Source organism: Pyricularia grisea, assembly GCF_004355905.1.
Source record: "Pyricularia grisea strain NI907 chromosome Unknown Pyricularia_grisea_NI907_Scaffold_1, whole genome shotgun sequence".
In the NCBI taxonomy this organism is placed as follows: domain Eukaryota; kingdom Fungi; phylum Ascomycota; class Sordariomycetes; order Magnaporthales; family Pyriculariaceae; genus Pyricularia; species Pyricularia grisea.
This window is the reverse complement of record NW_022156716.1, coordinates 1,137,648-1,149,307: the sequence shown is the minus strand read 5'-3', so window position 1 is coordinate 1,149,307 and position 11,660 is coordinate 1,137,648. Positions and strand designations below refer to the sequence as shown.

Genomic DNA, 11,660 nt, shown 5'->3' with positions numbered 1-11,660 from the left:
CGAAGAAAACTTTAACGTCCCATGAGCAGATAGGGATTTCTTAGGGTAACAATGACGCGCCTAGCAAAGACAAGCGTGGGGGTGTGCTTTATTATTAGCGAACCCCCACATTTGAACTTCAACCATTACTGATATCTTTGCATAAAAATAATTTGCCCAAGCAACTGTTGAACCTCAACGCGATCATGAATTTGGTGTCTACCTAGCAACAAGAGAGCCCTGGCGAGAGCAAAGCTACGTGACAAGTAAGCTCTGCGAGAGATACAGGATGGAAAACATGGCAAGAGAAAAAAAAAAAAAAAAAAACGAAAAAAGAAAAAAAGACATGAAGAAATGAAGAAATGAAAAGGAAATGAACCAACCTTTTCTGGAGTCAAAGCCTTTTGTTTGATACCCCGATAGACCCTGAAATGTCCCACTCTGGAAGGACCCTGAAGTCCTAGAACCCACCCTTCTTGTCCATATGCATTCCCTTTACGGGTTACATCCCCCAAAAAATTAAATCCGATTTCCACCCTGTACAAGATCACTCAACCCCAAGAGCAAACAGACTGTGAAACGAGCAGTCTGTCAGTGCAGACAATATGAAAAGTGACGGTATCCAGGGGCAGATCCATCCAGGAGAAGAACAGAACAGTATTGGTACCAAAGAAGGGGCCATTTCAGGCGAACAAAGACCGGCCAAAAATGAAAACTGAATACAAACAAACACATCCCGAAACTGGCGGGTGTCGAGCCAGAAGGACCGTTCCGGTCACGACTTTTTTGTCTTGAATAAGAGTTGAAAAATATTCATATCAAAACAACGCGGTCCAGATAAAAAGGCATGAAATCATCGTTGTATACATGCGCGCTTCATGATGGGTTCTTACGCCCATGAATAGCTAATGCTTGTAAGTCTGCTCGGTTTTGTTTGGGTTTTTAACTCATTCGGTTCTGCAATCAATGCTCAAGAGTTGCTGAAGTCGCCGAGGGGCGCTCCGCCGAGATGATTTGAGCTGTCTTGATTATTGTGTCTTGCGCGCGTAGGGCTAGACACTCCCTCGTTGACGCTCCTGTCAATGTTGAAATTGCTAGTAGTCGGCGACGGATATGCCGGCGTGTAGTATGGCGCCATACCTGCGGCCATGTGGTTTGACGTCATGGGATTGCCAGCCAGAGGGTTCGGGACGAATGACATGTGAGGGAAGAGGGCGCTGTAGTAGGCTGCATACTGGCTGAAAGAGTCCGGCGTCGCCTGCGGCGTCATAGGCATTCCTTGAAGAGGGATCTGTGCTCCGTATGGTGACGGCGGCGCGGCAACGTAGTTCTGAGGATTGAATGATGCTTGCATCGGGGTATGGTACGGGTAAGGCCAATTCCATGCAGAAGATGTCGCCGACTGAGCCCCGCCAGGGGATGATGGCAGAGTTGACGAGGCTCCTAGATGACCGAACCTGCTCTCTGATGCGTCAGGCGTTGCGGGAGCCACAGGATTAGGTGGCATTATGGTGCCAACAGCCTCTGTACGGAGACGTGGCAGGTACCGGGAAGGCACACGACGCGGAGATTGCTTGTCTTTGACAACCTTGCGTTCCACACGAAGGCGGCTACCCTCGTGAATAAAACCGTGCTGTAAGCAGTTTCAATGTTAGCGGTCTATTTCGTATGTTCATGATCAATGGGTCCATCCATGTAGACTTACCAAAGCAGCGATTGCAGCCTCTGGCGTATCAGGGCGGTCGAACTCGATGAAGCCGAAAGGTTGCTCAACTGATGAACATGTTAGCGAACTGCATCAAATATGATATTGGATTGCAACCTACTGGGAGTTCCGGTTCTCTTGATGATCTGGACCCTGTTAACAGTTCCAATAGCAGAAAACAAGTCCGTCACCTGCTCTTCAGTAATGTCACGAGGGAGATTTCCAACGAACACAGAACGCCGGTCAACCTCATACTGGGCGAGGAAAGCTTCATCAGCATCATGACGTCGTAGAATGCCTGACCTCCTCTCCTTCAAACCATCAGGTCGGAAAGTCTCCACGCGGTAGGTATCATTATGTAGGAAGTACTGCACATGTTTGCGTCAGTGAACAATTTAGCAGCTTTGGGATCTCGGGGGTTTCCTACAGCTGGAAGGTCGCGAGTTATGTCGAAGTTAGAGAACTCCACAAGTACCGCACCCCGGATACCTGTGGTTTCCTGGGTGCGAGCATCCGGTATCTCTACCTTGGATATGGCACCGAAAGGTTCCAGAACATCACGAGCTTCCTCGAGCGTAATTTGATTGCCGAAACGCCGGGAAACAAGGAAAGTGCCTAGAGTATTGTGAGTCAGATGCGCTGTTCACGGTGTCTTTTCTATTACCACGGCCAAGCTTCCACGTACGAATAGCCTTCACCATTTCAGTCCGACAAGAACGACCGAGAATCTGGGTTCCTCTCCCTTGGTCTACTGCGGCTTTGGCATCTTCATCTTTCTGTTTGGGCAAGTTTAAGTCATCAGTATCAGTATGTCCTGGAACAAAGAAACCGGTATTCTGTCTTCGGGCTGGGGCAGAGAGGGTGAAAGAAACAAATGCTTGACATCCTACCGTGTACTGGCAAAATGCAAACGGCATCTGGTCTTTATCACGTCGAATTTTGACAAAGACAGTTCCATATTTGCTGAATTCCCGAGTAATAGCAGCCTCGAGAGACTGGTCATCCTGGAGCTGGGGCAAGCTGGAGCAGATTGTTAGCAAAGGCATCACTATTTTCCTGGGTGAACAGCCACCAGTTCTGTACTTACTTGGCTACAAAGACACATGCAGTGTAGGGGTAGACCCCTTGGGCATCAACACCGCCAACATGATGCCGGGCACTCAGGTTGGAGGGTCGAGGTCGGAGAGTTAATGATGTTCCAGTCAAAGGCCCAGAGGTGCCCACGGAGCTGGGTGGCTTATCAGGTTCGGCAGTATTAATGAGACGACCAATGTCCCTGTTTCCCACGCCGACTTGATTCTGCGCCTCAAGGAATACATCGCCCGAGGGCTGCAATCCAAGCTGGAAGCGAGAGCTAAAAAAAAAAAAAAAAAAATCATTCACATTAGTGCATGCTCGGAAACTCGCCTCTTTCACAACTTACTCGTTATTCGCGACCGTGCAGTCTGTATCCGTCAGAGACGAACGTGGCCTGTGAGATTCCTGATTGTAGTCGGAATAGCTGTGCCTGATGGGGGAGCTGTTTAAGCTCATTGTACTCAGACGAGCACCAGCTATGTGGATGTTAGTAAAGACACCTCGCTTGGAACTAGAGCACATATTCGCAGTTGATTGGTGTTCAAAGGAAAAAAGAACGAATTTTTTCCAAAGAAACATGCTTTCTCCAAGAGATTCATCGTATGTTGACATTCTCTCACCTTCGTCGATATCTCCCGTGGATGAGATGATGCTCGGGCAACCAGCAGGGCGAAATTGTGGGATTGATTCAGGGCTGCTGGAGTTATTGGCAGTAGGACCTGCCTGCGGGCTGAAGGAATTGCCGTGAATGACACGGTCATTCTGGTCAGAAGAGCTTGCCATGTTGTCATGGCTCGTAAAGCCCCGCTCCATAGAGAACAAGTTGGATTAACAAGAGCTGCCGGCACAGTGAGAGGTATACGATCGAGGATATTTAAGTAATGAATCGTGGCAAGAAACGATGCCCTCCAGGCTGTACGGGGATCGGTTGAGTGAGATGGTGGGAGGGAAGGGCTCCTACCGCCAGAGACGGCAACGGAGGACTAAGAGATTCGTAGAAAGGTAAATTGGTGATGATGATGAGACAAGATAGACACCTTCCATATGGTGCGAACAACTAGTAACAAGAAAAGAAAGGAATTTGCCTTGTAATAGTCAGGCTATGACAGGACAAAAGATACCGTGGTAGTTTTCCCAATGGAGAAAGCTGAGCAGATTGTGAAGAAGAGACGGGGGAGAGGAAACGAATTCTGTTATGGAATTTTTGGGGAAAGATTTTCATTGCTTGGGGGGTAGCTGAAGTACGACCGCCAGATGTCAGAACCTGCCCAAAGGAACGCGAGTTTGAGCTCTCATTTTGAAGGGATCTGTTAGTGGGCCGGTCCCGCAGGCTGGAAATTATCGCATTGGTCTGTTTGTTGCTGATGACATTGACTTCCATGAAAGGAAGGAGCATTTGAGCCCTCTCTGGTCGTGCCTTCCTCTCTATTGGGGGAAGGTACGCAAAGAACGCCCGACATCGGGGTAGGACGTAGGAACAGACTGGAGCATATCGATGTTCTGCTCTTATACCATAGGTACAGGTTGATGTCTATACCTCCCCCTGAAAATTTTCCATTCGTGAGGTTGAGTAAAACATACCTAGGTACCTACCTACCTTACCTATCTGCCTTACCTAAGGTACCCTACTTAGATGGTTTATTATTTATGTTTATAAATGCAACTTCCTGACAGCATACGCTAAAGTATTTGACCCAGCAGCCTCAGTGTTTAATCTCACAAAATATATTGATATTCATGGTTGGGGGTATTTCCCAGCTTGAGGCCGAAGCTTTCAATAGCAAGACTTGAAAAACTTCACAGTACGAGTGTGCTCGAGCTGTAAACATAAGGGGCATATCCTTTGCGTGGCTCATAAAACCTGTGATCCGGTTTGCAAACACTGATACCTTTACCCACGGCAGGCTGGTATCCATATGACGAGCAGAGCTCTCCTCGGCGCTTGACAAGGGACGCAGTCATAAAGTGATTGTCGTCCGTCTACATGGTACGCAGAAAATGAGACTGAAAATGAACCAAACGATCAGCGAAGTACTTCCTGTGAAGACAACGAGATACATGTTCAGCTGAAGCCGTTTCCCTTACATGCCTAATCTTACATGAAAGTACGGGTGCCTAGGCAAGGCAGCTTTGTTCCATAGTTTTAGAGATTTGTTGGGCACTGGAGAACCTGGTAGACTTTTTTTTTTTTTTTTTTTTTTTTTTTTTTTTTTTGGATCGTCCAGCTTGCCGTAAAATTGAGTGCTGTATTTCTTTGGCGGTGAAGTAGTCGCAAGACTACTCGATATATCCATCACTTGGACCCAAAGAATAAAATGCGAACCTAAGCATGCGGCCTTACATCTATGTATCGTGGAGGAATTCAGGTTGTGGACCTTGGTTACACAATCCCGTCGCCGTGAATTTCAGCTTATTGACTGCATGTCTGTGGCCTCACGATAACTTTGATTTACCTACTAGTTATGCATCTGGTGAGTCTCCCTATCGTCGACAAGAGCACACAGTGCGTGTAATGTAGTATTTGTCGCATCTGGAGAGGAGTTCTGGATTACGCTTGGATGGACATCTTTCTCATTACTACATAGGTATGTACCTACCTAGGGATCAGGAGGTAATTAGGTAGGTACCTACCAGGTACGTGGTATAGCCCCACATTTAGGAAATGCGCTTATATAAGCAGAACAGTCGGGAGCTTGATGCTTGAGGTACCTTTTTAGTGGGTACTGAAGCCGTCCCTGCGCAAAGCAGGGTCTATCTACAGTAGCACAGAGGAGCTTAGCCTTGTTGCCACAAAAACGACATTACTTACATACCTGCGTTCACTCGGATATAGCTTCATCCCTAGGGCGAAGGACAACGTTCTGCATTATTTCCAAACAAACCCACACCTCTCGGCCGGAAATACCGCAGCGGGTCAATTGGATCACGCAACTCGGAGAGCACCTGGGAAAGGTCGGAGCAAAAACATGCACCTTGTGATCTGAGCCACTGGGCTCGCTCCTCTCGCAAACCGATCCAGTCCTCTTCGGCACCGCGAGTAACATCACCAACGTCACCACAGTCGACAAAATGCACGCCACAATTTGCCTCAGGAGAGGCTTCTGGAGCCGAAGCATGAATGAGCTGAAGCGCCAAACACAATTCGTGATGAATATGGAAGGCATCAAGGGTCCTTCCGGTCCCTTGGAGCTGCACTCATTCCGTGACCCTGACTCCGTCCAAGCATGCAAAGCCATGTCGGATAAGGATGTCGGCGGCTACTCCAGATCCCATCTCGACTGGGTTGGCCCAGACGAGTCCTCTTTGCGAACCCAAGATGCCAAAAGCAGCGACTCGGAACCAACTGCCTACGCCCGATTCCACGGCTCGATATCCACACAGCTACCAAGCACCCGCCCGGACATAGAAAGATCGGGTTTCGCTGGTTGGAGGACGCTAGATAGAGGGCGAACTGTGTTCGGCAAGAGCTTGTGGAATATTGATCAATATACGTATCTGGCGATGCGCATCAAGTCGGACGGGAGAAGTTACCTCATCAACCTGCAGACAGAGTCGTTGATACCAACAGATCTGCATCAACATCGCCTGTTTGCGAAACGACCTGGCCAGTGGGAAACCATCCTGGTCAAGTGGAACGACTTTGTTAGGACGAACCACGGTTTTGTGGTTGAGCCGCAGGCGGAAATACTGAGGCAAAAAGTGCGCTCCGTCGGCGTGGGTTTGACGGACCGTGTGCCGGGCCCCTTTGAGCTGTGCATCGAAAGGATATGGGCCACAAATGATGAGCGGGACGCAACGGACAGCGACCGAGGCCTTTCAAGGTCGAGCGGGCTCAGGAGCAAGCGAGGAGAAGCCATCGAGTGGGAAACCTCCTAGGCTAGTTCATTCAATAGAGCCGAATCGGCAGCACAGTCAGGTTATAGTACAAATTCTGGTGCTGGCCGAGTTGGGAAGACAGATTACGCATAGAGAGCGACCGATTTCGACTTGAAGAAAAACCTCTTGCATCATGTGCATGCAAGGCCCCGGTTCTTTCAGCAACAAAAACAAGTCGTTCCCAAGGAAGAGCCCTCCCTGCGGCTGGTCTGGCCCACCATTAGAGACGAGCCGAATGCAGATAAAGTCTCTAAATATGGGAGACTCTGGGAATCTCTCGTGTAATAACTACCTGGTGTATACATATACATATATCCATATACATATCACTGTGTTCTATATTGGCGACACAAAGGAGTTGACACAAAATGGGCCATGTTTGATCTCTTATGCAATACTTCAATGTGCCATGCTTATATGCGCCATGAACTAGTAGATGGCATTGGATCAAAAGTTTGCGGCGTGACGGATGATGCTACCCTGGCCGATATGATATACAGCAAGCCGATACATTTCACAATAAAAACCCATGTGTCTCCAGTAACGAATTTGTCCGAGAAACAACCCAAGACAATTCGGTCATTCCTGGTACAACGAAAAAAACCCCCCCGCTTACGTTCGTGAGAATGTTACTAACAAACGCCGGATTATCTGTACGTCAGAGGCAGGTAAATCCTTGGTGGGATTACTGAGATCATGGTGATCTTGATGGAAGAAGTTTAGAATGATTACAAAATACTCACATCAGACATTTACAGCAGGAACAAGGGATATAATCGGTAAGGAAATATATAGGTAGCTTCATGTGGTATTCAGAACAAGAGCTTACCGAGGTACCCTACCCATTTCCCGTTCACAGAACCAGTGATACGCGTTGCAGGCACCGTATATGACAAAGTCCTTCATATAAGATTGAGGGAAATGCTAGCATGTTTATACCACAAAAGAAATTAAACGGAAAACAAACTGCTCTCCACGGGGGATGACCCTCCCAAACATAAATCTTTACAGTCATACCGCTTCCATGTTCGAAAGGGGCACATACCCCTCGTCCCTCTTTCCTCTTCCACGGACCCGAGCAAACAAATCCTGTGCAACCGAGACAACGCTGCCAACTGAGCTCCATATGGATCCCTTCCTCCGCAGGCCCCCACGCTCATCATACATAGACTCATCCATCCAGGATGGCCTCTTCCAAAACTTTAGCAACAGACTGCTTACAACGACGCTGACGCTCGAGAGTGCCATTGCTGCGCCGGCAGCCATGGGATGCAAATGTAACCCATAAGGCAGGAATAATCCCATGGCGAATGGTAGTCCAACCAGATTGTACAGGCATGCCCAGGCCAGGTTCATCTTGATTCGAGTGAATATGCTTCGTGCCAAATGTAGAGCCGCAGGAATATTCATAAGGTCATCAGGTCGCATCAAAACCACATCGGCGGCCTCCATGGCGACATCGGTACCAGACGACATTGCAATACCAACGTCGGCGGTGGCTAGTGCAGGAGAGTCGTTAATACCATCACCCACCATTGCAACACACTCGCCTTGCTCCTGCATCTGTTTTACGATGGCCTGCTTCTGGTCCGGCGAGACGCCAGCATAGACCTCTTCAGGAGAAATGCCAACAGCAGCAGCCACCGCTAGCGCCGTGGTGCGCTGGTCGCCAGTGACGATGGCTGTTTTGATCCCCATGCGGTGAAGGACGGCAATCGCCGCTGCCGCGCCCTCCTTGATGGTGTCGGAAAGGCACAGATGTCCGGCATATGCACCGTCTATGGCGATGAAAATATTGGTTGTGCCCGCCGACGAGGACTTATCGCCGCCGCCAGTCTTGCGTTTCTGCGCCGCTCGGGTATTGATCTGCTCAGATGCCTCAATTGCTTCCTCGGAGACGGTGACGTTGTTTTGACGTAGGAACTTGATATTGCCCGCAAGTACCTTGTATCTGATGCGGTCAGTGCCTGACACGGGCTCAACGACGGCGCTGATTCCCCGTCCAACGGCAGCTTCAAATTCACCAACGCTGCCTTCTATTGTACCTTCGGCGTCAAGGTTGAGTTCAGTCTTGGCGGCACCAAGCACCGCCTTTCCCACGGGATGTTCACTCCCCATCTCAGCCAGACCTATGATTGTCCACCATAGCTTTCGCACCCATTCGGTGGTTTGCCAATGCTCCGCTATGTGAGCGTTAGCTACGCGCATCTTGCCGTAGGTAATGGTTCCAGTCTTGTCAAGGACAACCTTGGTGATGGTGGTGGCCGTCTCAAGTGCAGCACCACCCTTGACCAGAATTCCATTTTCAGCGCCGATTCCTGTGCCTACCATGACCGCTGTGGGAGTGGCAAGGCCAAGGGCACACGGGCAGGCAAAGACGATGACAGAGATGCAGAGCTTGAGGCACACAAAAACCTTGCCACCGCTGGTCTCCTCCAGGAAGATCTTGGGCGGGTTCGTGAGAACATGGGATAGTACCATCCATATGGCAAATGTCAAAAAACCAAGGACGAGAATCGTGGGTACGAAGATGCCAGCCAATGTGTCAGCAAGGCGCTGAATAGGGGCCCGCGTGGTCTGCGCATCCTGCACGAGTTTGACGATTTGACTGAGCTGAGTGTCACGGCCAGCCCGGGTCACTCTAAAGTCAACTCTCCCATGACCGTTGACCGTGCCGCCGATAACAGTACTGCCCTTTTTCTTCTGCACGGGCATAGCCTCTCCAGTAACCATGCTTTCGTCAACGTAGGTTTCGCCCATGGTGATGAGACCATCGGCCGGAATCTTGTCACCAGGTCGAAGGATGACAATGTCGCCGACTTGAATTAGTTCTGTTGGAATGACCTTCTCTTCGGCAGCGTTTCCTTCAGGTGCGGACTGCTTCTGGTCGTTTGCAGAAGCCTTCTCGGAACCCCAGTTTTCGGTTGCCTTCTCAGCAGCAATAGGATCTGCATAAATGGTTGCCATCGATGGTGCTAGAGACATTAATCTTGACAATGCCTTCGAAGTTTGCCCCTTGGCCCTGTTTTCGAGGAACCGACCCAGAGTGATAAAGGTAATCAACATAGTACTTGTGTCGAAGATGGTGCTCGGTCGAGAATGAGGGGGGAAAAGGAACGAGATCAGCATGGCAAAGCAGCTGAAGAAGAAGGCACACGATGTACCCAAGACCACGAGAACATCCATAGTGGGCGATTTGTGCTTGATTGACTTCCAAGCAGAAACGTAGAAGCGCTTGCCGATCCCAAATTGCACTGGTATCGTCAAACCTAGGCAGACAATATCGCCCAGGAACAGGCCAGACAGCAGCTCGAATTTGCCAATGTCGATCGCAGGAATCACCATTGGAATCACCATGCTGATTAAAAACACAGGTATGGCGAATGACAGCGAAACCTTAAAAGCACGGCGCCATTCGTTGATTTCCTTAGTCTTGGCGAGTGATTCCAGCTGCGCGTTGTTGTCATCATTGTCTGCAACCAGAGCATTGAAACCGGCACCTTCAACAGCCTGGACGATAGCACGCAGACCCACGACACCGGGAATATGTACCACACTCAGTCTGGATGTTGCGAGGCTGACTTTTGCTGATTGAACCCCAGACAGACCGGTCAACACCCCTTCCAAGTTCGTCGCTGCCGTGGCGTCTAGTTTGCCGAAAATCTTGAATTGTGAGGTTGTCGCATTGCGCGATGCTTCGGATGTTTCCAAGACTGTAGAAAGAATCTCGGCGCCAAAACCTCTATCTTCAATGATCTCGGCGATCTTTTCGGCTGGTAATTCCGTGGGATCGTGCGTAATAACTGCGCGTTCTGCGAGAAGGCTAATGTTAAAGCGTTGCAACCCGCTCACTCCCTGGAAGCCGCCTTCAACGGCCGAGGTGCATGCTCCACAGGTCATGCCCTCTATCGCTACAGTAGTTGTTGCGCTTGTTGGCTTCCTCGACCGACTCCTTGATCTTCTTTGCGCCCGTCCTGGCTGAGCCTTTTCCTTGCTATCCACAACAGTCGCGCCAAAGCCCCGGTCTTCGATCATCTCGGCGATTGTCTCAACACTGAGCAAGGATTTTTCATGCTCAATGACGGCCCTTTCTGACATCAAGGAAATGTTGAAGTTTATAACTCCCGAAACGTCTTTGAAGCCCGCCTCGACCGCGGAAGTACATGCGCCACATGTCATCCCTTCTACAGCCACCGTTGTGACGACCACGGTGGAACCATGGTCGTTGTCTGTATCGTCGCCATCGCTGTCGAATTCGGTCTGGTTCGGATTCGGAGAAGGCAGGTCTGTCGCTAGCACTTCTGCGTCGAAGCCGCGGTCCTCGATAATTTCCTGAATTTGTTCGGCGCTGATTCTTTGAGGATCGTGCATAATGACAGCGCGCTCCATAACAAGGCTGACAGAGACGTTGCCTACGCCGTCGACGCCTTTGAAGCCCGACTCAACCGCCGATGTGCATGCGCCACAACTTGAGGTTTCTTTGTCAGCTTTAAATCACGGCGCAAGGCAAACAATAGTCGCTGGGGCTGTGGTCGCCTTCACTCACGTCATGCCACCGACTCTTAATGTCGTTGTCGCCATGTGGAAGCTCGGCGTGAGTAGCGAAGCTCCCATACTGCTAGATCCGCCCTGCGGAGGGACTTTGATGTTTTTTGGTGCCATCTTTATTCTGCTTGCTCAAGCAGATATCTGCTGATGAAACGCTACTCTCAGTCAACCGCAGGAGTGAGTGAGATCGCGGATCGTCAGGGTTTGCGAGCTTTCAAGATTAATGATTGTTGTTGGTCAAGTGTTCGACAGATGCCATGACAGGAGGTAGTAGGTAGGCGTGCCGGTTACAAATGCTGGTGGCAATATGTCTAAAAAGGGTATTCAATACAACAAACAGACAAGGTAGAGTAAATCCGTGAAGTCCAGCTTCTTGTAGAAAAAGTATCACTCCTATATACGATCGAGTCTTTTTAATGATACTTGTCGTTTAAGCAAATATGGTTTGGTCGTGCATGAAGGGGAAAGTTTACCC

General features: G+C 49.6%; 4 protein-coding genes across 4 annotated transcripts; 1 reads left to right on the top strand and 3 right to left on the bottom strand.

Annotated features, from left to right (window-relative positions):
* Positions 1–949: 949 nt before the first annotated feature.
* PgNI_00270 (uncharacterized protein) lies at positions 950–3,544 on the bottom strand (the record flags this gene model as incomplete). The annotated part of the gene is made up of 9 exons (XM_031120352.1): positions 950–1,612; positions 1,685–1,752; positions 1,806–2,052; positions 2,112–2,299; positions 2,370–2,460; positions 2,575–2,704; positions 2,772–3,038; positions 3,108–3,237; positions 3,382–3,544. The coding sequence occupies 9 exons, from the start codon at positions 3,542–3,544 to the stop codon at positions 950–952; spliced, it is 1,947 nt and encodes a 648-aa protein (XP_030987698.1).
* A 527-nt stretch (positions 3,545–4,071) lies between these two features.
* On the bottom strand, positions 4,072–4,221 carry PgNI_00269 (uncharacterized protein; the record flags this gene model as incomplete). Its single annotated transcript, XM_031120351.1, has 1 exon — positions 4,072–4,221. The coding sequence occupies one exon, from the start codon at positions 4,219–4,221 to the stop codon at positions 4,072–4,074; it is 150 nt and encodes a 49-aa protein (XP_030986426.1).
* Positions 4,222–5,830: 1,609 nt separating this feature from the next.
* On the top strand, positions 5,831–6,637 carry PgNI_00268 (uncharacterized protein; the record flags this gene model as incomplete). The annotated part of the gene is made up of 1 exon (XM_031120350.1): positions 5,831–6,637. The coding sequence occupies one exon, from the start codon at positions 5,831–5,833 to the stop codon at positions 6,635–6,637; it is 807 nt and encodes a 268-aa protein (XP_030986427.1).
* Positions 6,638–7,428: 791 nt separating this feature from the next.
* PgNI_00267 (uncharacterized protein) lies at positions 7,429–11,647 on the bottom strand. The gene is made up of 2 exons (XM_031120349.1): positions 11,184–11,647; positions 7,429–11,105 (listed from the first exon to the last, which is right to left on the bottom strand). Exons 1-2 carry the CDS (start codon positions 11,297–11,299, stop codon positions 7,649–7,651), a joined length of 3,573 nt encoding a protein of 1,190 aa, XP_030986432.1. The 5' UTR covers positions 11,300–11,647; the 3' UTR covers positions 7,429–7,648.
* Between the last annotated feature and the right edge of the window lie 13 nt (positions 11,648–11,660).

Coding starts and splice junctions, on each gene's coding strand:
- PgNI_00267 (XM_031120349.1), bottom strand. CDS start 11,299: ATGGCACCAAAAAACATCAAAGTCCCTCCGCAGGGCGGATCTAGCAGT. Junction 11,106..11,183: donor TTAAGAGTCGGTGGCATGAC/GTGAGTGAAGGC, acceptor AGAAACCTCAAG/TTGTGGCGCATGCACATCGG.